Source organism: Netta rufina, assembly GCF_964035555.1.
Source record: "Netta rufina genome assembly, chromosome: 1".
NCBI classification, from domain to species: Eukaryota; Metazoa; Chordata; class Aves; order Anseriformes; family Anatidae; genus Netta; species Netta rufina.
Genome location: NC_140123.1, coordinates 159,868,448 through 159,891,880, shown reverse-complemented (window position 1 = coordinate 159,891,880; position 23,433 = coordinate 159,868,448). Strand labels below are relative to the sequence as shown.

At 44.0% G+C, this 23,433-nt stretch overlaps 1 protein-coding gene across 1 annotated transcript; it reads left to right on the top strand.

The window, feature by feature from the left end:
* The first annotated feature begins 217 nt into the window (after positions 1–217).
* Positions 218–12,442, top strand: NDUFA12 (NADH:ubiquinone oxidoreductase subunit A12). Its single transcript, XM_084292945.1, has 4 exons — positions 218–373; positions 1,991–2,073; positions 3,086–3,173; positions 12,168–12,442. The coding sequence occupies exons 1-4, from the start codon at positions 285–287 to the stop codon at positions 12,346–12,348; spliced, it is 441 nt and encodes a 146-aa protein (XP_084149071.1). The 5' UTR covers positions 218–284; the 3' UTR covers positions 12,349–12,442.
* Positions 12,443–23,433: the final 10,991 nt, after the last annotated feature.

Genomic DNA, 23,433 nt, shown 5'->3' with positions numbered 1-23,433 from the left:
AAAGAGTTACAGGCAGATTGTGGGGCAGATTTGCAAACTCTGGCCTTACTTATTTGTCTTACTTGTTACACAGCCAGCCCGCTCTGCTGGGAGGCGTCCGTGCCCACGGCAGGGGGCTGGGACCAGGCGATATTTGAGCCCCTTCTACCCACATCACGCCCTGAAGCGCTCACCCCCGGCCCACCCACACCCGGCATCGCCCCGAGCCGCCCTTCCCTTCCCTTCCCTTCCCCGCCCTGCCGGGACGAGGCGTGGGGCGGGCTCGGGGCCGGCGCCACCCCAAGATGGCGGAGTACGTGCAGGTGGCGAAGCGGGCCCTGAAGCACCTCAGCGGCCACGGCGGCGTCCGCGGCGCCATTTGGCAGCTGCTGAGGTAACGGCGGGGCCGCGGCGCCCGGCGGGGGCGGCTCCCGGCTCCCTGTTCCCCGCTCCTGCCCCGCTGCCCCCGCGGGGTCACCTTGACGGGAGGGACGGGCCCCGGGGCGCCGTGCCCGCGGGGAGGGGGGGGACGGGGCTGGCTCTGTAGCGGGGCACGGAGCGGGTGTGAGAGGCGTGAGAGGTGTCACTGCACGGCCAGAGGGCTGCTGCTGCTGCTGCTGCTGCTGCTGCTTCCTTGCCAGCAGCGGGCACGGCAGTGCAGGGCCGAGGGGCTGCAGAGTTCCCTGTTGCACCTCAAGGACTCGCGCTAGGATAAACCAAGCTTTATGCCCCCCCCCCCCGTCATCGTAACAGCGCCTTCTCTGGTGTTTCTTGTGGCTTAATGCGGTTGTTCTGAGCTGTTATAACACTTTCTGCAATTTTTGGTTAGGCCTCAGCAGTGTTTTGGTACAGCGGCTTTTGTACGTGCTTGCTTTGCTCGCTGGAGGGGCCTCACCTGATATATCCTAGCAGCAGCGTGTGGGTTTTATTTCCTCCACATGTCACTTAGTCGGCAGCTCGTTCCTGCTCCGTGACACCCAGGTGCTCTTCTTGTCCTTACAGTCACGGTGCTGCCGGTCTTACTAGTCTCCAGGTGCCATGACCTCGTGTGACCGTCATGCCATTGAATTTCCTTCTGGTGGCAAAAGAAAGAGAAATATTTGCAAGTTGGAGTACTAGGTTTCAACTGAGTGCCTCTCCTAAACGCATCTTAATGCCTTGTCAGGGAGCGTTTGTGAATGAAAGGTGCCAGCACAGCCTGCGATCTATCCGCTAAGCAGAAAGGGGGTAGGCAGTGCTGGAGGCAGCGCTCTTCCTTGTTCTTTTGGAAGAATGACATTAGAAGAGAGGTGTGCTGGGTGCACAGTCATACCTGTTCCTCACGGCTGCACCAGCTACAAATGTTTTTGCTGCTGCTCCATCTCCTTTCAAGTTATTTAATCCTCAATCCTAGGTCAAGGAATAGAGTTGATGCTTACTGGAGGAGTGACCAAGAGACATCTTTCTTGCAACAGTTACTGTGTTTAAGAAGTAGTAACTGGTAACTGGGAAAATGATTTACCCAAGTCAGAAGAAGTTTTCTTTGCAAGGGTTTTATGCCAAATTTCCTTGCTTTTCTTTATAGGCGTCCCACTGAGGAAGGTTGATGGAACTGTATGCAGTAGAAGTCAAGTTATTAAGGGTTTGTGTGCCTGGAAACATTCTCCTTGCTCAGGGCTCAGTGTAATTGGCTGGGAAAGCCATCTCCTGCTCTGGAAGCCATAAATACTGCTTAGTGTTTGGTAACGGTATTGAGGGCATGAAGTTGGGACAAGGGCATAACAATTCTTCCAAGTTAGAGAAGGGAAGAAGGAAGGGAGAGAGCAGCAAAATGTCCATTCTTTTTATGAAGGTAAGATCTGGAGCTTGAATAATGTAGAGGTAACTGAGTTTTTCCTTGGCAGAGGAGAGCAGTGTCAGAGGATAATCCTGTCTGGGACCTCTTGGTGAAAAATAAAAAAAAATAAAATAAAAAAATCCAATTTAATTCTAGGACAAAGTCAATTAAAACTGTTGTTTTGGGAATTCACAGGGTCAATGACTTGAAGACTGGTACGCTGGTAGGAGTTGACAAATACGGAAACAAATACTATGAAGACAAAAGAAACTTCTTTGGTATGTGTGGTAATGTGAACACCTCCTGACTGGCTGCCCAACTTTGTATGGGTGGCTAGTGAATTAGGATTTATTGCCTGCCCAACTTCCTTGCACTTGTGTAGGTCCTTAGAGAGGGAGCTTGTAGAAATGCCTTGACATCCTCTGCTTCTCTGCTGTTTCCCTCAACTCCTTTGCAAACTCTGACTTGATAACTGTGGGATACATCTAAGCTGGTCAGGTACTTTACATGTAGGTATGTCTTTATGATAACATGACTGAGAGCTGGATTTGATCCCAGACCCAAAAGCTGGAAGCTTACCAGGTGGGGGAAGAAAGAGAACTGCCTTTAAAAACACCTCACAGCTGGGCCTACTTGGATGATCACTTCAGGGCAAAGAAGCACAGGTTACCTTGAACTTGCTGTTACCTTAAGCAAGGGGTTCTTAAATAATATCTGAAGAGTTCTTCAAAAGTTGGCAACTGCAACAAGTAAGGTGGCATGTAAGCAATTGATACTGGTTAGGCACAGCCCTACCTGCTGCAGGGGTCACTGGGGAAAGCAGAGCTGCTGGTAAACTTGTTGATTAAAAATAACAATAAAAGTAAGCTTGTGTGGCTGAAACTTAGTTTAATCTTAGGGTACTAATGGCAATGTCCTTTTGGAAAAGGCTTCTAATGGGACAAAAAAAAAAATCTGTCTGAAAATCTTAGAAGTTCCTATTTCCATTTACTTACACAATAGCTATATTTGCTTTGTTGTGTGAGCATTAAGTTCTGTAAAATGTAAAAATGTAGAAATGCTGTGACAGTAGAAATACAGAGAACTCAGAAAAACAAAAACCTGATCTGCTTCATGGTCATAACTGTGCTACTCTTGAAATGAGTGCCCATAATAGTAGATTCTTTTAGGCAAAATACTTTGTTTTGTATTTTCATGAATGCTTTATATGAAATTATTAATGCTTTCTCTGCTTTATATGAAAATAATTTATTTTCTTAAGCTAATACAGCATTTGTTTGTTTAATTAAGGTCGACACAGATGGGTCATATATACGACTGAAATGAATGGCAAAAATACGTTTTGGGAAGTTGATGGAAGCATGGTGCCCCCTGAGTGGTAAGCCTTTTAACTTAATGTGGGCAAATTGTGTAATTGCCTGTACGTTTTCTTGTATTACATAGCAGAAGAAAAGAAAAGAAAATACCATTATTTGGTAATAAGTTTTTGTGGATGCCGTTATCATTGTGTATGACAAGAAGGCTGCAGACTGGTTAATTTTAATGTAGAAGGGATTTTGTTGGAGGTTTACGTTGTGGAAGGAAGGTACTGTTCAATAGGGTGCTTCCATAGATGAAGAGGTTCTTCCTCGATTAAAACAAATATTGGTGAAGACATTCTGTGATTAAACCGTTTATTGGTTAATGAGCAATAGGAGAAAGCTGATCTAAAACCTAGGGTGCTATTAGCTACTGTGTCCAGGAGTGCTCTGTGCAGGTGTGAGGTGCCTGTTCTTGCAGGTTAATGCAGTTAACACTTTCTCTTTCATCTCCAATGAGAGGTTGATGGCATTGTTTTTCTTTTTTTTTTTTAAAGATGATATTAAAATTTAAAATCTTCACCACTAGCACATTCATTCCAGTCCATGCTGGTCCATACTGACTGCATAATAACTGCTTTTAGGATCTACTTTTTATCCTTCGAGCTGTAAGACTATGCCTGTTCTCAAGTTTCTCCTAATCTTGACGTGCTGTTAGTTTTTGTTCTTTCTTGTGTTTATGTGTTGTGTCCTTACAAACCACAACAAATAATTTCTTCCTGAGTATCAGTCAGGTTTCTAGGGTAAGCAGTCCTGCATTCCAAGATATTTTTGTCAGGTTCTGCAGTACTTCATAAAAAATTGCTGATAAATTCATATATCCCATGGCAACCTTGGATATTTATTAAGTCTTATGTAGGAATCCTGGCTTTGTGATGCATGTAAATCATTGAGCTGTAATTCTACACTTTTTAGATAAGTTTTTCAAAATTGAAGTATTTTGACTCATAATAAACATCTTTTAAATTGTAATTTTTTTCCATCTGATAGTATACTATCACAGACTTTTAACATGGCACAGATGTCTAATTTGAGACTTAATTCATTATAGGAGTTGCTGTGCACGGAGCTCTGGTGTTGTACAACCACACAAGAAACTGACTTTTTTGAACCTCCAGTTTTGTTGGAGATTGGACTGTGTAAAATTGCTTCTTTTAATAGTTTCAGTTGTTCCATAGTGTACTAATATCTGGCCTGCCACTTTTAAAAATGTTTCTTCAAGCGTTAGCACTTCCCTTCAACAGATGGAAAACTGAACATTTGTCACCCTTGGGTCAGTGAAGACGTATATCAAGTACGATCATAACAGTTGGGCTGTGATCTGGATGCTGCTTCTAAACACTGGTTTTTGACTCTGGGTTTTAGTTAATTCATCTCGGTGGAGCGTTGCATGGGTTTGCTGTCATACCCTCTGCAGGTGGAAGCAGGTTTTATCGCGTTGTTTATGCCAGTGTTACTTTCAGAAAATATTTTGCAATTGTCATGACTAAAGATGGCACTTCTAACAAAATCCTGGTTTAAGACCAAGACTAACTTAGAGATTTCAGATTTTCCTTTTTTTAGTGATAATGCTAGCTAGTTTATAATGATTTTGCAGCATTCTTATAAAAATCCTACTGTATGCCTATGTATAGCCATACTATTTTAATTGGGAAGAATAGAGAGCACAGCAGATATGCAGGAAAAACGTTTTCTTCTTTTATTCAATGTAAGTCATACTACAGGTAGGTTTTCTCCATGTTTCTGGTTGTTGAAGACACCGTGCCATCCTGAAGGGTGATTTTGTGGTCAGCGATGCGCCTTCGGGATTGTGGAATATCAACAACTGCTGAGATACAGCCAGATGAACCTTGCATTTAATGCATGATGAGTTGGGAAGGAAAGAAAAAAAAAAACATTGGTATATTGGAAAACTGTGAGAACAGCTGTCTTGGAAAAAAATTAAAATAGGAGTTAATTAAGCCAGCATTTACATTCCATCAGGTATTGGAGAAAAGGAAAAAAGCAGCAAGGAGAAACATCTCATATGTAATGTAGTGTAGCACCATTTTTGTGAACTACTGAATGTGTGCAGTATTCTGAAATAATTGGTGTAAGATTTTTGACAATGGATGCATTGAAATCACAGTGTGAAGGAAATCAGGAGTTGTTTTGACATGATTTCTATACAGGGAATTGGGAATGCAGCTGTTCTGAAGTTGCCTTGCGGTTTATTTTGATTTAATTTATCTTATTTAGCCTCTTTCACTCTGGGTTTTCTTATCAAAATCAAGATGACTGTATCTACTTTGTTCGAGACAAGTTAATTAGATTTTTTTTTAAAATCCTTTCAATACTTGTGGAATGATTAGTATGAAACTTCTTGTAGTGCTGTGCAGCATATGGGGCTTTTTTTCCCTGGATAAAGATGTCTTTTATGCTGTTAGCTTTGAAAGCCAAAACCTTTGTTTCATCTCCTAATATACAGGGCGTGTATTTTGGTGGAACTCCATTTTTTTAACATGCTGATCGTGTGAACATACAGTGATAAAGTTGTATCTGCTCATACCAGTGCACAGAGGCTCTGTATTTAGTGCTTTCGTAGACGTTGCCATTAAGAATTGCTCTAATTGTTGCCCTGTGTATTGAGCTCATTGCCATTTTATTGCTACTTTAGAAAGGTCTGTATCCCTTTTGGTTCTTCATTCATTCGTCTCCCAACCTAAAAGTATTAAGGTTAGCAAATTGTCTCCAGGAGCCTTCAGGTGATGCTCTTTTGCACAACTGGCATGTGCTGGCATTCACTTGCTGTCTTAACTTGGCGTATGGATTCACTCATTACAAGCGAAGCTTTCTTCTATTGGCTCAAAAAAAGAAAAGCAAGAAGCTGGTAAGGATAAATGACTTTCAGGTTTTAGTATTTTGTACTTTTGCCTCTGTAGAAAAGCTTTTGAAAGTATTCAGGGAAGAAAATCCTAATGTTACGATCAAGAGGAACCTTTCCTAATGTGACCCTTTATGAACCTCTGAACAGGCAGTAAACACCAGTCAGGGTACCAAAACTATTTTCACAGGCAAAACAGTTTTTGTAGTAAAAAGAGAGGGGAAAAAAAGGCTATCTTGAATGTGTTCTTTGTGATAATAATCCAGCTTGCTCTTTTCTAAGGCAAGGGTTATCATCTCTGCTAATTCTGTCCACCCCCCTGCAGAAGCTGGTTTGGATCAGAGGCGAGCTGAGGCCTGGCTGAAATGCACTGGGAAGAGCTGTTAGTAAGGAGGCGTGCTTAAAGCAGCGTTAGCTTTTCTCTTTCTCCCTTAATCAAGGGCTGCCCAGAGGGGTGAAATAGCAGGGCTGTAAAATACAGGTGAATGAGTCAAAGAGCTCAGTGCTGCTTTTTCATGGATGTGATTACCGGCTGCAGACTATCTGCCCCTGTTAGTTCGGCAGAGTAGCAAGTTGTGTTGTCTCACTCTGTGATCAGAAGTGACTTTTTTCAAAGGTGTGAAATCGTGTGGTTGGGTGCGGGGACAGAGGGCAAGACCCTGCCCTCCTGGCACCACTAGCCACTCACCTTATGGCACGCAGGAGAGCAGCAGGCAGTGCTGCAGGATGATTGAGTGTTGGGGGGTGGCAGGTTGAGTAAATCCCCATTGCCATACTGCTGAGAAAGAAGTGTGCCTTCCTGAGGAGCAGAAAGTACTGCCTGCCCTCATGCAAAGCAGCTCTTCCTTTCTGCTTAGTACCTGGAAGACTTCATGTAGGATGTGGTGCTCAGCTCTGGGTACTGTGCTCTTCTGGGGAGGACGCAGGGTAGGGGTTTATTTGTTTGAAAATATACATCTTATTTTTTTTTTTAAGATTTCATTAATCTAAGCCACAAACAAGCGAACTGGACCAGTGGAAGAAGCTTAGGGAAGAGCAGCGAGGACCATCAGACCTCCAAGGACGGTTGAAAAGAATTGTTTGCTTAAGAAGTAGAGAAATGACCATGGATATAACCCTTAAGCAATTAATCTTTTGCAGAGGGGAAAGGCACAGGCTGTCTTCCAAAGATAGATGGGTAGAGTAGGAAGTAGTAGGTTTAAATTGCAGAAGAGGAGGTCCAGATTGGACACTACTATCCTTACCACTAAAAACTTCTGCTCATCTTCACCGGTGTAACTTGGTTTGGGAAGATTAGTAAGCCAGCGTCACATCAATTTTGTAACAACTTCAGTAGGTGTCTGCTGGGAGCAATGTGGATGCAGCTGATACTTCCCTGGATCTAGAGCTTGTGCACAGTGTTTAAATCCCTTCCAGGCTTGTACTTCTTGATTCTTTGCTTCTCACAAATAAGACATTTTCCATTATTTCCAAAGAAACGAGGTGAGGGGAGAGGACTAAGCATCTCACTGTCTTTAATCTGTTTGGGATCAAAGAGAGTACCATTATTCTTCCGCTCCCCAAATTCTCTATATCAGTCCTGATTTTCAGGCTACATTCATTTCTCATGCAGAAGTTCCCTGCACGTCTGCCTATTCCTGTCGTGGATAGCTATTAATTAACTGTTCGGCTATCAGCTCATCCTGAAGCTCTGGCTGGAATTTGGAGGAGCACAAGTTTGCATTTGGGGAATTCTGAGAGGCTCAGACTGAGCCCGCGGAGGGGCAGCTTAGAACCCAGTTTTCCAGTTTCAGCAGGGCTGTGCTGTCAAATAAGGCTGCTTCGTAGGAGTCCATAAGGTCCATGCAAGCTGAGACCTGATATCCTGCTGGATGCTGGAGGCTTGATTCCTTTGTATCATATTCAAAGCCTTTCATGACTGGCTGCATGCCTTTTCTTAACCGTTTTCCTGGTTGATGCAATTTGAATTGTGTTGGATTTGCTCAATATGTGTTATGTGCCGTGGAGAAAGCAGCACTGTAATTGCAGAATAGTTTTCTCCTTTCTCAGGAGTGCTTTGTTTTGCCAGCGTCGTTCGCTGTGTGTGCAGTGTTTGTCCAGCACTTCGGTGTTTGTTTCCTCATAGTGCAAACCTGACATCTTTGGAGGGAGCTATAGGAGTGCTAACTTCGTACAATGAAATTTCAAATTTAACTTAATTTCAGTAATTTACATCCTCTTTGTTAGCTGATCTGACAGCTGAAGGAGGGAGGAATGTGGCATCTCAGTGCTAGCACACCAAGAAATGTAAAAGAATGTGCTACTCTCCTGTAAAACCGCTGCTGTTCAAGAGTGCCTGCAAGGAAAACAAAAAGATTGATCAGGAAAGGAAGGAGAGGGAGAGAGGAAATAAGATTTTCATCCCTTCAGTAGATTTACAATAAACTTGTGGGCTTTCTAACTAGATTTAATGCTGGTGTAATGCTTTTAGGTAAATGGGTTAGTCACATTGTACAATGGTATCTTAGGGTAGCTTGCCTGAGAAATTGGATATCTCCCATATGTATACAAATAAAGATGTTTCTTGTCCTTTTTTCCTTCCCTTCCAACACACAAACCTGGAAGAATAAGTGAGGACCATCTTTAAAATAGTTAGACTAGCATCTTAAGAGGATCTCTTGATGTTAAACCCCTGGTTTCTTGCTCACTTGAAGTACTTGGGAAAGCACCAAAATAGTTCTGCCGTTTGACCATAACACACATCTTTGCTTCTCTTTTGTCTTAACGCAACAGAGTTAACTTGCTGGAGAAGGCGGAGATGCTATCAAGCTGGCAGGCTTCCTGAACTTACGTAGACAGTGCCCGAACTTTGCAGATGCACATATGGTAGTAGCTACGCAGTTTGGATGGCATCGGTGCTTGTTTGACAGCTTGTACATCATATAATTGGCTCTGGTCCCTTGTAGCTTCAGTTTGAAATCTCCTTGCTTTTAAATATTTGTCTAAGACTTGGGAGAAGGTTCTGCAGAGAGCATTTGAAGGTATGTTGATGGGTGTCTCGTCTGTTCACCCAAGCAAAAGACCAGAGAGAGGCTTTACTCTCCTCAGACTGCTTGGTAGTTACTTTGCTCTGAGGCTCAGGAAGCTGCTCCAGCCTCTCCAGAGTTTTATCTTTCTTATTTTCTTTGCTGTAAGTCATCTGCTGCTTTTGTAGGTTTTAAGTCATTAGTTGCTTTTGAATCCTATTTTTTCCATGCGTGGATTTATGGGTAAAGTTTGTATAGAAATCTGGCCATCTGCAAGATGTCAGATCTCTTTATTCATGCTGTTCTGTCGAGTGCATGAAAAGCTTTTCTTGAGCATCTGGGAGGAGAGCCTATGAGACATCAGGGCTTCAAAGGACTCTTTCAGGGAAGTTGTCAAGGGGAAAGTCTTCCCAAAATAAAGTTTTCAATTCTTGTTTTGCTTAAATGGGGAGTGGATTACAACAAAAACTCTTCTGGAGATGAGTGTTTCAGTACCTGTGACTGTACTGCCATTTCTCACAGGTAGGCAATTTTGTTTCTACTTCCCAGTGAGAAAGTGGGATTTTAAGGGGGCTTCTTTCACAAATCCTTTTAAACTTGAGCTCAATTTCATGTTGATGTTTTAGTGTCAGAAAATCCTGAAAACTAATGTTGTAATACTTGGACTACTCCAAAATACTGCGTGTTAAGAGACCTCATCGATTTAGTCTTAGAAAAACTGCAAAGTTTAAATTACAGAATAATACTATCCTGTGTTGTCATCCGGTTTAAATGGGCAAATAAACTCAGTGTTAACATAATTAGTTTCCCATTTCAAGGAGTGCATGTATGCTGTATATACCCTTGAAATGAAAGAAGTGCTGGGCATCAAGTAAGCTTGAAATGTAGTCAATTTAAACTAAGCTTTCATACATGTTTGTGCTCCACCTGCCCCAGCCTGTCTTTCAGGGCCTTTGTAACTGCATTTCTAGCCAAGAAAACAATTTTCTTTTTTGTCCTGGTGATTTGTATGGCTCTCAAGGGAGTGGGAGGCTTGGGAGGATGGTGAGGCTTGGTGACAGGTGCAAAAATAGGATTTTGCTTGCAGGATTCCTATCTGCTATTACCAGAAATGTCAGTAGGTGAAGGTGTTTGTGGTTAAGTTGTCTCCACATGTTACGGTGAGCGAGTTTGAAGAGCTGAGTGGAGTGATGCGAAACATTTTGATATGCAGTCAATAGTCAGTGCTGGCAGGATGCATATGGATACTTGGATCTTGTCCCTACATCCTGTGCCACAGGTCTGTTTCTTTGTATTATCATTGGAGAGCTGGCTTATAGGGTCTATGATCTCACCTCTGTCAAATCAGCTGTTTTACAGTGCTTTTGCTGACCTTGGTGCAAGCCCTCATGGGACAAGTGATGTCCTGCATAATGGGAAGCCTGCTAGCATGCAGAATCCTTTTAATGGCTTTGATCTGGTACGGTGCCTTTATAGAAGGTCAGAGCTTTGTGTAAGGTGGCCAGGGCACCGTCAGAGGCATGTAATACCAGATCTAAAATCAAGCAAAGCCTGATTCTATGTCCTCGGGCCATAGCATGACTGATGGAGGTGCTGTGGGGCCTCCTCCTTCCAGACAGAAATAATTGCCCCCAATCTTTATTTTAATAAAAGTAGTAGAAGTGTAGTTCAAGTGATAGCAGACTTACAAAGGGGAGTTGGGGAAGAGAGGGATGCTCCTCCTATCCGTGTTGCATTGTGTCAATCTGAAATTGTGTATAATCTTCAAACTCATCAGTGGATTATTTTTTTCTCATGAGAGGAGGTTCTTTACCTCTGAACAAGCTTTTTCTTATTTTCAAAAGTTCTTATGCTTCCATCCAGTTTTGTATTCAAGTCAGTTTCCTGGCAGTTGTTAGTCCTACAATGTGTGGCTTTCATTTGAGGCTTTTGTTTATTTTTCTTTTTTCTTGTAGAATGAACATATGGCTGACATATTTTTTACATGAAATTTTGTTCTAAAGTTATATCCAAAGTTGGGATTTTTTTCTAAATAAATGTTTAGAAGCTACTTGACTGAAAATTATTCAGCCTTCTGTAGAGCCCTTCGGATTAAAAATATACTTGTCAGTCAAGCACATGCATCTATTTCATACTACTTTTATTGTGGTTTTGTATTGATGTATCAATGAAGTTTGCAGGAATGGTTGCTAAAGGCTGAAGATATAATTTTTAGGCTTTCTGATACCTGGAGTTAGAGGTTTTTTTTATTTTTAGGTGAAGTCTTTGGCAAAAGCTGATTAGCAGAAGCTTCTTTTTAAGTCCGTTTCAGTAAAAATATAGATAGGCTTGCAAAAAACTCACTTCTGTCATTATATGTACTTCATGCTGCGTGCATAGTTAATTGGCATATAATAAAAGTGATTCAGGTTTGAAAGTTGCTTTGGTCACTGAAATAGAAATGAGGTGAAATCAATTCTTGCTGTTTTGTTTCAGTAAATTATTATGGAAAATACTTTGCTTGATCATTAATGTTATTTGCACAGGGGCGGGTTGACCTTTAGTTCATAGGTAAAGGATAATGGCTGTAATGACTTCGTAATTACCCCGTTACTGACTGGTATTACACAAATTCATTGTGGAGTCAGTAAACATTTACATGATTGTTCTAGGTGAATTTGCATCATTAGTCTGTATTTCCCAAGTGGCAGCGTCGTGACGGCTTTGGAGATAGGTATAGAAACTGTTGTACAGAATAGTCTTCTGCTAAAAAAAAAAAACAAAAAACACTTGGTTTTGCTCTCTGTAGTGCTTGCCTTGAACTAGCTGGCTTGTTACGGCTATACAAAGGTAACAACAAAATGCTCCCTGCCCAGAGACCTTTTGACCTAAGCCTACAAGGGAACAGGAAATTGAAATTCAGGTGTACTTTCACTTCCTTTGAAGCAGAACTTTTATTTGTCAGTTACATTTCTGAAATTATTTTACATCATTATCCTGTAGTCTCATTCAAAGTTATCCTAGAATAAAATCAGCTTCATCTGGCTCCCTTCAAAATAAATGCTTTTTTTCAACGGAGAGGACCCTTGGGAGTCAGGTGGAAGGCTTGTTATAGATCATGTAGTGCTCCTTAATGTGTCTTAACAATGTTTCTTTTTCCTCCTAAGGCATCGTTGGCTTCACTCGATGACGGATGACCCTCCAACTACTCATCCACCAGTTGCTCGTAAATTTATCTGGGAGAACCATAAATTCAATCTGAGTGGTACTCCCGGGCAGTATGTACCTTACTCTACTACACGCAAGAAGATACACGAGTGGATCCCACCTACTACAGCCAGCAAATAACAGCAAAAAAAGGAAATCATTTGCCTCAACTTTGGCTTTCAGTGTAAATTGTATCTCATTGGTTTTGTTTAAAATAAAAACCTCCTATAACTGCTATGGTTTAGTTTATTGAGCTGGGGGGGAAATCAAATGAGAAAACACCAGGAAGATGTAGAGGACAGAATACATGGCAAGTCTTCATTTCAAGAAGATAGTGGGCTTTTTGTCATATTATCAGTGACTCTTGTCTTTACAAGTGGTTCTCAAACTTTTTTTTAGCATGCTAATCATTCCTGTGGCAGTTGGTTCTCACCACTCAAAAGACTACAAATATAAATTTGAAATACATGATCTTAGCCTTATCCTATTACATTCTTTGCATGGCATATGATATATAATTCCTGTACTATTTTAGGAAGCAGTCTGTTTAAATATTTGCAAGTCAAGTTAGATTAAGGCCAATCAAGGATTATGGTTTTTATTCATAAATTTCTTGCGCATGGGTATGTGTTGCTGTATTTTAATATGGTGTGATAGGTAGTATAAAACATGTAAGGCTACAGTAATCAAATGATATCCCATTCTCCAAGAAAAGAACCATAAGCAGGCACAAAAGCTGTTCCCTGCTTCTGTGTATCATCAATGACCACTCAGTGTACTGGTTTTAGACTCAGACCCGTGAGCGTTGTCAGTAGAAAACTTGGTTAAAATTGCCTGTCAGGTAGACTTGTAGGGGTGTTTAACTTCTTGCTGTATGGTGCCCAGCCAGCAATCTTGCTGACTCAAGCAGGTACAAAGAGTGGACCCTTTCACAAAGATTTTATTGGTTGCTTCTGTGCCATTGGGTTTCATTAGAAGGGTGTGGGATGGGATGTTTGTCCTGCTGTGACAGGACCTTAAAGGTCTGTGGAAGTTTTGGAGTACATACTGCAGGAGATTGAGAAGCAAAGTATACCAGAACCCATTCTCAAAAAAGTAAGTAATTTGCAACTTAAAGAGATTTGGGACTGTGGCTTTTTCCTGTGTCTCAGAGTTGTTTGATTCTTACTGCTAGCTCTGCTGGTATTCTTCAGCAGAGCTGCCCTCTCTACAAGGTTTCCGCTGTCTGCTGACCGGGTCTGTAGGTCGCTGACTGGTGACTGGCCCCTGCCTCCCTCTCCTCAGCGGGATGGAGGGAACAAAAGGAACAAGCAGGTGGGCCTAGATAAAGGCAGGGGTATCACCCACCAGTTACTGTCACGGGCAAAACACAGTTGAATTTAGTTTACTGCTAGTTAATACATATTTTAAATGAGAAAATAATTAGAAGTGAAGGCAAAAATATGTATGTATATACATCAAAACACCGTCTTCCCTCCTGCCCCTGCTTCATAGGCTCAACTTCACTCTATTCCTCCACCATTTCCTGCCCTGAGAAACATCTGGGAATGCCTTGTTATGGTCATTTTTTGCCTCTGATGATACCTTCTCATGCTTTGCCCTGTGCTGTGTGGGCTCTCCATGGGCTGCACAGGAATCTCCTCCAGTGTCTGGAGCACCTCCTCGCCAGCTTTCTGACCTTGCTCACGTTGCTGCTTCTCGCTGTTTCTCCTCTCTCTCTGCAATGTGTTTTCCGTTTCTTTCCTGTGCTATCACTGAGGCGCCGCCATCTTAGCGGCTGGCCCTGCCCTGCCCTGTGGTGGCAGCGGCAGAGCGCGGCCCTGGCCTCGCCTCACAGGGAAGCCCTGCGGCCCCCTGACAACTTCTCTTATTGCGCTACCTGGTCTTTATAGAAACTGCTATTTCTGACAGTGGGAAATAGCACTTTGAGAGCTCCTAACGTAATTGAAAAAGGTAACCTTTTATTTATGTTAAAAGCACAGAGCACAACCAAAATAAGATCGCGCCATACTGAGCAGCATGTATAGGAAGGACTCGTTCAATATTTCCACCTTGGGAAATTAGTTGACCTCGAGAACCAAATTTCTCCCAGAGTTGTTTAAGACCTTCATTACCAACATTCATCTCTATTTGTCCTACAGGCACGTGCCTGGGTAGAGCAATTAACTCTTAATAGTTTTAGCCTCTACTCTTTTAATGCGTTTTTACCTATTTCATGCCTCTTCCTCTTCTTGTGTGTTTTTTCTTTTTTGAGATTGCAACCTCAACACATACCAGCATGTGCAGTTGGGAATATTTTCCTGCATTTAGGGAACAGACAGTAATGTAATAGCTTTCTACAACTTCTCTTCTGAAGAGACAGGCTCAGAGGTGGTACAGGTCTTTGCTGTCATCTGGGACTGAGATGTTGAGGGAGCGCAATTTTTATAGTTTGATGTGGCTTTGCGTGCAGCAATGCTCCAACAGAAAGGAACAGCAGGAAGACAGCTTTTCCTCCTGCCACGTGGAGCTGAACCAAACCTAGGATTTGGCCGTTCAGTCTGGAAAATGCCATCAGTCACGTTTCTGGAGAGCACAGAAACCTGCTGGTCCTGCATTAACCCGCAGGGACCATACGTGCGGGACTTCAGAAGCAGAATGTCGCTGGTAGTGCCTGTAACATTGCTTCCCCAAGGGAGATTGCAGAAAATATGTACAGGAAACAGAGTGAACGTATGAAGGAACAATAGCGGTCTTTCACAGGGCTCTCTGTAAACACTCCCGTGATTCAGCCCTTTTATCAGCAACCTCCTTCACTTGCGGAAGTTCACCTTTGCTGATGACATCTGTCTCAGTAGATGGAGGATGCTCAATCGCTTTCTGGTTTAAATGACATTTTAAATGCCAAGCTGGCTGAGTGCTGTGGCAGATGGTGTCTGCAGTCAAGTGCAACTGAGGCAATGACAGGAACATTCCCCTTACACTAAATGTGGCTTTAAAAGAGGCAACTTTCTGACACACAAACTGTGTCCCATTAAGAAGACAAGTACTTCCTCCAGGAGCAGCAGTGCCGAAACTTGCTTTTATTTTGAAGCTGTGTCCTTACGAGTACCTTTGTTCATCCCTACAGTCCTGGCCAGCCTCCCATGTCCCCTGGCCCCTCCACCGCGGTGACTCTGCCTGTGGAGTTACCCACAGCTCTGGCAGTGCAACAGGCCAGGCCAGGCCAGCACTGCCTTCCCATTAAAGAGTTGCTCCATCAACAGCATCCATCAGCAGCACACTGCTCACTGGGCCTCTGGATTTTCATCTAAAGGACCAAAAATCGCCCTGGCTGTGCAGGTTTGGAGCAGGTGGAGGTTGCCTTGCAGACAGAGGTCCTGTGCTGTAGGTGAGTACCAACAACACTGCCCAGTGGTCTCCTGGGACTTGATATGGGCTTTGATGCTGGAAGCAGCTAATGAATCTGCAGTAGCCCTGTTTGGCAAAATGTCTTCAATAGCAGGGAGGCTAATGGCAGCTCAGGTGTCCAGATGTGCCTCAGCAAGCGCTTGGGGAAGGGAAGGGCTCTGCTGCTCGGCCCTGCTCAACCTGTGCAGGGGCTGGGGTCCCCGGGGGCCTTCCTGACGCCACACAGCTGGCACCAGAGCCAGGTCTGGCCATGTCCTTCCCCTATGGTTTTGAGTTGCTCGAACCCACCTAATGTCATGGCCCAAAATAATGGGTTTTGTAAATGCTCAGGAACACTTCTTGGCTTTGTTTGCATGACAAATACCAAAGCATGTCTTGAGAAAAAGGCAGTGTTTTTTTTTTTTTAATTTATATATATTATATATATATATTTAAAGAGCCCTGTAAGACTTACATTTATACTTTCCTACATGTGTTTTACTAAGAGGTTTAGAGGTTTTGGTTCAGGATTTTCCTCCTATTAAATTTCAACAGACAAAAAAAAATAAATCAGAGCACAGCTACAGGTGTGCTAAGCAATACGTGTATACATAAATGTGCGTAGATATATTTCTGCTATGAAAAAATAATACCAGATTTAGTATAAAGATATTTAGTTGTAAATATGTATTACAAAGTTTCTAACAAAGCTAAACTTCATGAAATTATGAGCCTATGTAAAACAAGCTAAAAACTGATATTTAAATCAAAGCTTCTTATGTGTTAATTGGAAACATGAATCACTTACATTTATAGTCTCATCTAAGTTGGAAAAGGCCTTTAAGATCATTGAGTCCAACCATCCACCTAACACTACAAGTCCACTGCTAACCCACGTCCCTTAGTGCCGTGTCCACACATCTCTTCGATACCTTCAGGGATGTTGGCTCCCCCAATCCCCTGGGCAGCCTGTTTCAATGCTTGACCACCATCTCCATTAAGAAATTCCTCCTGATCTCTAAGCCTCCCTTGGTGCAACCTGAGGGCATTACCTCGCAACCTATCACTTGCCACCTGTGAAAAAAGCCCAACACACTCACTGCCGCCTCCTTTCAGGTACCTGTAGACAGTGATGATCCTCATCCTACTTTTCTCCAGACTAAACCACCCCAGTTCCCTCAATTGCTCCTCATATATCTTGTTTTAGATCAGTTTACCCTGCACTACAAACCTGGTAAGGCAGAAGACATTGATGCTGCAATGAAAATTTTCTTTTGTGTTCATACGAGTGAAAATAAGAGTTATGTGAAGCGCTTGCTAATTTTTTAAGTGGGTATTTAGATCAGGAGCAATGATTAAGGGGCAACTTCACACACTGTTTCTAAAATCCAAAATGTTTTAGAATTTGTTCTGATTAAGAAATATATGCAGCAAATTAAAATTTTAGGAGCTTCTTTTACTTTATGTAAATTACCCACAAACAACTGCATTAAGTACTTAGTGTAATCTAATCTCTGTAATAACAACAGTGGATACAGAATCTATTGAAATGATCTGTAGTACCGTCAGCACCACTTAAGCAAATTGTAAATCAAGAGACTTCTGTTTTACATTGATTTATGTTGTTAGAATATTGTACCTATTTGTTTCTCTTTGTCTGCAGGGTAATATATATTTTCTGTTCCTCTAATGGACTGCTTCATTTTTACCTATGATACATATTTTAAATATTAGTTTTAGATAAAGTGGTTGCGGGGCTGTTCTATTTCCTTCATAGCCCGAAGGATTTGTAGTTGATGGAACAGCAATCCATCAAAACACAGCCTGTATTTAACAGATGAAGTCTCATGCGGTTGAGCATTCAGACACAGGCCTATTAATAGTTTGTTTTTTGAGGGTAACCATCCATAAAAATTCAATGAGGCAAAACCAAATTCAGCAATATCTGTCTGTGTGGCGCTTCCCCCATGCCTTGCAGCAAAACAGTGCCCAGAGAAGGCAAGAAAACACTAATGTGTTTTAATTTGAGGCAGCTGTGTTAAAAAAGAAAAGAGCATTTGTTTACCATGGGTATTTGGGAGTTCATGGGGCTGCTTAGCTTTTTTCTGTGGAAAGTAAAGTGCAAGGGTGGTAGAGGATGAGCATCAAGTACATGTCACTTGGCCACAAAGCAACCGTGGTTGACACAAGCAGCAAGTTTCTTTTCTGTGGCACCTCTTGACTTGACCTTGAGCATCTCCAGCCTGAGCTCCAGGTCTCTCTGGGCCCCAGCCGAGGGGTGCTTTGGCCACTTGGCACAAAGCCACCCTGAGACAGAGCCCCCTCTGCCTCTGCTGGGGGAGGTCACCTCCAAACCTCAAAGTGAGCCTCATCAGTGCGGGTCTGAATAAGGTGCTGGATGCCAACAGCCCTCCTGGCCTTCTGCATATATCAGAACTTAATTTCTGGATGTCTGTGCCCAGAAAGTCCATTAACAACGTGAATCTATTCAGAAGAGCAATTCTGAAAATAGAAAATGCAACAAGGGAGTGGTGCTATCTCCAATGTCACGAGCGTGAGGTGACACCAAGAGCTCTGCCCGGCATCTGGGAGCCGTGGTGGCTTCAGAAGTCTCTCCAGCTGGAGCCTGGCCAGGCAGTCAGAAAACAATTTGCTCCATTCAAAAATTCTCTATTTGCTGTGAATAGCTATTAAAAGGGAGAAAAACCCACATCCACTAAAATAAGCCTGCTACAGATTGCCCAGAGGGAGCATATACATCGAGGGACGAAGTGATGTTTGTGTATTTAGATAGCAAGAAATTAAATCACGAAAAGTGAAGCAAGATTTAGATTTCTTACATTGGGGTGTGAAAAACTCAGAGCTTTTACACATTTAAAAGAAGAAGAGTAAGGGAAATATCTGGCTTTATTTCTGCTGCTTTAGAGAAAGCTTTCTGAGCTGACAGTCTCAGCCACGAGAGTTAAAGCCTTGACCTGGGAGATTCATAGGGAGATGATACCAGCTCAGACACAGAGATGAGATAAAAGCCATTGGCTGCAGGACAGGACCCAATCTTAGGCTATCTGAAACAGCTCAGCCTGAAGGTGCTCATACTATTTTTTTAAAAAAAAAAAACAACATTAACAAGAAACTCAGATTGAGAACTATTTGGCTTTCCTATAATTCTTGTTGTTTAGCTTGCATCCTCCTCCAGCAGGATCTGGTTTCATCGTTGTAAATGAGCAGTTTCAGTCTGGGGCTCTCCGGCCTGCTGTGCTGTTGCTGTAAATGCTATCAGGGAATGGTAATTTGGCTTTTATGATCTTCAGATGATTTCTGAGGGACTTCAAATGGTGAACTTCAAATGATTTCTGATGGATATTTTCTGATTATTTTTTCTTCAAAATAATGTCTTACCATCTGTTGGTCTTTGGGTTTTAAAGCGTGGTTTGGCCATTACAGTTTACATTTGAAAACCAGCAGCAGAGGCAAATGCATGCTGTCAGAACCACTTCAAACACTGAAGAAAAGAATCCGTGCTTAATTTAGTTCTTCAGTCATTTCTGCTAATTGATAGCAGCAAGACATAATTTGGCACTGGATGAATTCCTGCCCTTTTCAGCTCCGTGCTGTCCCACACATCACAAGCTCGCTTTGGCCGGTGCCGGGCGTGGGGCCGTGACTGCTGGCGGTGCCCCTATCACCCAACACAAGCTGGTTCCAGAAAATGAACGTGGAAACAGCCACGTCTCCCTCGTGGCCAAGCACAGACCGGATTCTCCAAATCCAAGCTGTGAGCGCAACTGTAGGTACTGTAGTGTACCTACAAAAGCAGAGCGGTGCGCAGTAATTAATGTGCACTATAGCAGTTGTCAGATTACATTGAGTAAGCTTTTGTTTCTTCTAAAAGCCAAGCAGGATTTTACCTGTTTTTGTAGCTCCTATTAAGGGGATTGTAATTGCTGTTGGTACTGAGCAATAGGAAGACACAAGTCGTAGGTGCCAGCGTGCCAGCCCAGGCCTGATTGCTGTGACGGGTCTTCTGCCCACTTGTCTAACTCCACACTGAGCAAAAGGATGCACAGCTACTCGTGCCCTCATGTCACAACACGTAATCATACAGTATAATTACCTTCATGCGCTGCAATTATCAAAATAGCATCTTGATACAGGAATACATCAAGGAAACAAACAACTTTTATCACCCACCATATGCTGCCTAGAGCCAGCCATGTAAGAGCTGCTGCAGATTAGCAGTTGCACATTATAATTCCTATAGGTCTTTCAGGGAGGATGATGCTTCACACGCATCTAGGCAATGTTGTTCCTCAGGCAGCTTGCCAGTACTAACAGGGAGCTGTGAGTGAATTTGTGCCACCATCCTGCCCTCCTTTCTGCTGTGCCCTTTCTGCCCTTCCCCTGTGCCTCAATTACAAAAACATGCACAAACTCTCCTGGAAGAGACCGACCTCCTAAACAGAGATCAATAAACATGCATGCCTTTATGTACACAGGGAATGTGTGTGCTTATCCCCTGAGCTGCTTGAGCCTGTAATTGTCTTTTGGTAGCTATACGTTTCATCTACAGGGGATCCAGTCTCACCTCCAACATTGCCTGCATCTCCACTTCCCCCCAAAAAACATGCCACAGGGGGTCAAGAGAGCTGAAGCCTAGGGGGAACATAAATGTTTTGCGCCTATGTTTCAGCGAAACCGTGAAGAGCACTGAAAAGCTTCTCAGTCGCTGTGCTGGATTGCTGGAGGAGTGGCTGAGAGCACTGCAGCCATGGCTGGTGGCTGCCAGGAGCAGCCTCTCGGTGCACCTTGTCCCCCAGCAGGACACACCGCTCCTGCAGGATGGCTGTAGCAGGCCGTGGGGGGCTGGCAGCGCACACATTTGTGCTTGTAGTCACTTCTGAGAGGAAAGCAGGGGAAAACTACAGCTGTTTTGCTTCCTTCAGAGCAGTAGACGAGCTGGTGTGCCATTGCTCTGAGGTGGCTCTGTGCACCTTTCCAGCTTCCCTCCAGTTTCCTGCATGCTGTCGTCCACCTGCCCTCCTGCTCAAGGCAGCTCCTCTGCCGTGCTGCCTCGCTGCACAGGCTGGGGGTCTGTGTGCTGCCTCAGAGCCAACTCCCCCTATCCACAGCCAAGGGCTTTCGTGCCACCCTTTGCTTCCCACATCAGACTCTGCCAGTGGCTGTGTGCCTTTTTTGTTTTGTTTAAACACAGTGATCATTCAGTCTCTGCCCCTGGAAATGATTCACTTGCTTTATTTTCTCAGGGCTGTATGAAACGTCCCAGGTCTGGCTGAAGCATACCTTCCTGCAGAGCATCCTGTCTTGCTCTACAGAACCATCTCTCCTTGGTGATGTGTTGTAATGACCAGTTGCCTGCACGGTTATAAAACTGGACTGAATTTCTAATTTAATTTGCCTGTGTCCAGCTTCCAGCCACTGGATCCTGTTGTTGTCTTTCTCCGCAAGCTGAGAGAAGTGATGACTGCCTAGCATTTTCTGCCTGGGAAAGCACTTGAATGCTGTAATCAAGTCACCTCTCACTTTTCTTGTTGACAAGCTGAACAGCTGGAACTCTACATCTGTGACTGAAAAGCAATTTTCCCTTGTCATTTTTGCAGTTCTTTACCCTCCCCAGTTTTTCATCAGCTTTTTCAGAATGAGGGTTATTTATCATACCAATCGTGCACACAAAGTGTAAAAAATCATCTTTCTTCTGATGCTTGATTTATTCCCTCATGTGCAGCAAGAAGTCAAGGACACATTAGCCCTTTTTTGCTGCAGGATTGTGCAGGGAGCTGTGTTTGGATTACTCTTCCACCAAAACCCACTGTGCCCCTCCCGGAGTCACCACTTGCCGGTCTCTGTTTTGCAGCACAGCCTGCACCCTCTCTAGAGGGACACGTTTACTTCTGACTGCTCAGAGATGGGTATTCTGCTTACAGGGTATTTCAGACAGAGCCACCAGGTGGCTCATAAGAAACCTGTCCCTTTGGCTGCGGCTCTCTCCCTTTGCAATTACACTTCGAAGGCTGTCAGTTTGTCCACTTGTTTTGGAGCAGGGAAGCAGCTGTATGTTAGCTGTACGTTAGCAAACCCTGAGAGTGAGGACACGATGGGACATACCCTTGAGACACAGCGGGAAGAGCCAAATAGAAATTACATTCACGGGAGCTGCTGAACAAACCCATTCTTAAACCAAGTAAGTGCTTTCAGATGTGGTAGAGTGCTAACTTTCCATCAGGTTTCACACAGGACACAATTAAGCCCCCAGGTGCCTTACATCTCCATGTTTACCTGTACAAACCTGTAATCTGAAATGAGGAAATAAGACCTCTCTGGCAATTCTCAGTATGTCACAGCAAGACACTCTGTGCCTACCATCTGAGTAGTGCTCTGAGTGCTGTCACCCCCTGTTGTCTCCACCGGGAAGTTTTTCCACACTCCTGGTCAGCCTTAGGGTGTATTTATGGTTGTCTATTTTATATATTAGCACAACAAAAATCATTTTCCAGTCTCCTTCAGTTTTCCCAGTGCCTTCAAAATCAAGGCCACTGAAGAAGAAGGATCCTTTGCTAATTCTTTCACCACGCTCGGGGTTCACTTTGTAGTGTTCATCCCATACATCCTCCTCAGTTACTGACAAAGAACAATTTCTCTGTAGTTGATGTAAATACATAATCCTACTTCTTTCCTGATACAAAGTAAATAATTCGCACTTGTTAAATTAGCACTTAGTAAATTATTAGCACTTCTAACATCCAAATCTGGACCATGTACTCCCCAAGATGTTTTGCTCTTCACATCCCTCTGTATTGGCCTTAGCCTCACAGCTGGCACGCAGTCCTCAGCAAGGACTGTGAGACCTCTGAATGTGACAGTGAGGAGAGGCACCCGCAGGGAGTGCCTGAGCCTGTTGCTACCACCTGCGGAGGGCAGAGAGACTGTGTGTGAGGTGAGAGCAGGTGGACGACCTGGTCCGCCTCGTGGCAGAACTCAAGGAGGAGGTCGAGAGGTTGAGGGATATCAGGGAGTGTGAGCGGGAGATAGACTGGTGGAGCAACTCCCTGCAGGGCCTGAAGGACAGGTGCCGAGGTGAGACACCCCAAATGGGGGTGGACCCCCTGCCCTGCTGCTGTCAGGCAGAGGGAGGGGACCTAGGAGTTGAGGAGGAATGGAGACAGGTCCCTGCTCGACATTGCAGGCGATGCCTGCCCCCCCAGCCCCACCTTCCCGGGTGCCCTTACACAACAGGTTTGAGGCCCTGGAGATTGAGAGACCGTGGGTGAGGAAGAGGTAGAAAGTCTACCCAGGAGGATGCCTAGGGTGAGGAAGTCAACTCCGCGCCTCAGGACTGCCTCCACCAGGACAGAAAGAAGGGTGATTGCTGTGGGCAACTCCCTTCTCAGGGGAACAGAGGGCCCTATTTGTCGGCCTGACCCTACCCGTAGGGAAGTCTGCTGCCTCCCTGGGACCAGGGTCAGGGACGTTGCCAGAAAGCTTCCCAACCTGGTACGCCCCTCTGACTATTATCCTCTTTTAGTAGTCCAGGCAGGCAGTGATAACATTGATGAGAGAAGCCTGAAGACCATCAAACGGGACTTCAGGGGGCTGGGACGGTTAGTGGATGGAGCGGGAGTGCAGGTGGTGTTTTTGTCCATCCCTACGGTGGCAGGGAGGGGTACGGAGAGGACATGGAAAGCCCACCTGATAAACACGTGGCTGGTGCCAACACAGAAATTTTGTTTTTTTGACCATGGGGAGCTTTACTCGGCACCCGGCCTGATGGCCGCAGACGGGTCCCTATCTCTGAGGAGAAAATGGATCCTGGGCCAGGAGCTGGCAGGGCTCATTGAGAGG

Coding starts and splice junctions, on each gene's coding strand:
- NDUFA12 (XM_084292945.1), top strand. CDS start 285: ATGGCGGAGTACGTGCAGGTGGCGAAGCGGGCCCTGAAGCACCTCAGC. Junction 2,074..3,085: donor AGACAAAAGAAACTTCTTTG/GTATGTGTGGTA, acceptor TGTTTAATTAAG/GTCGACACAGATGGGTCATA. Junction 3,174..12,167: donor AGCATGGTGCCCCCTGAGTG/GTAAGCCTTTTA, acceptor TTTCCTCCTAAG/GCATCGTTGGCTTCACTCGA.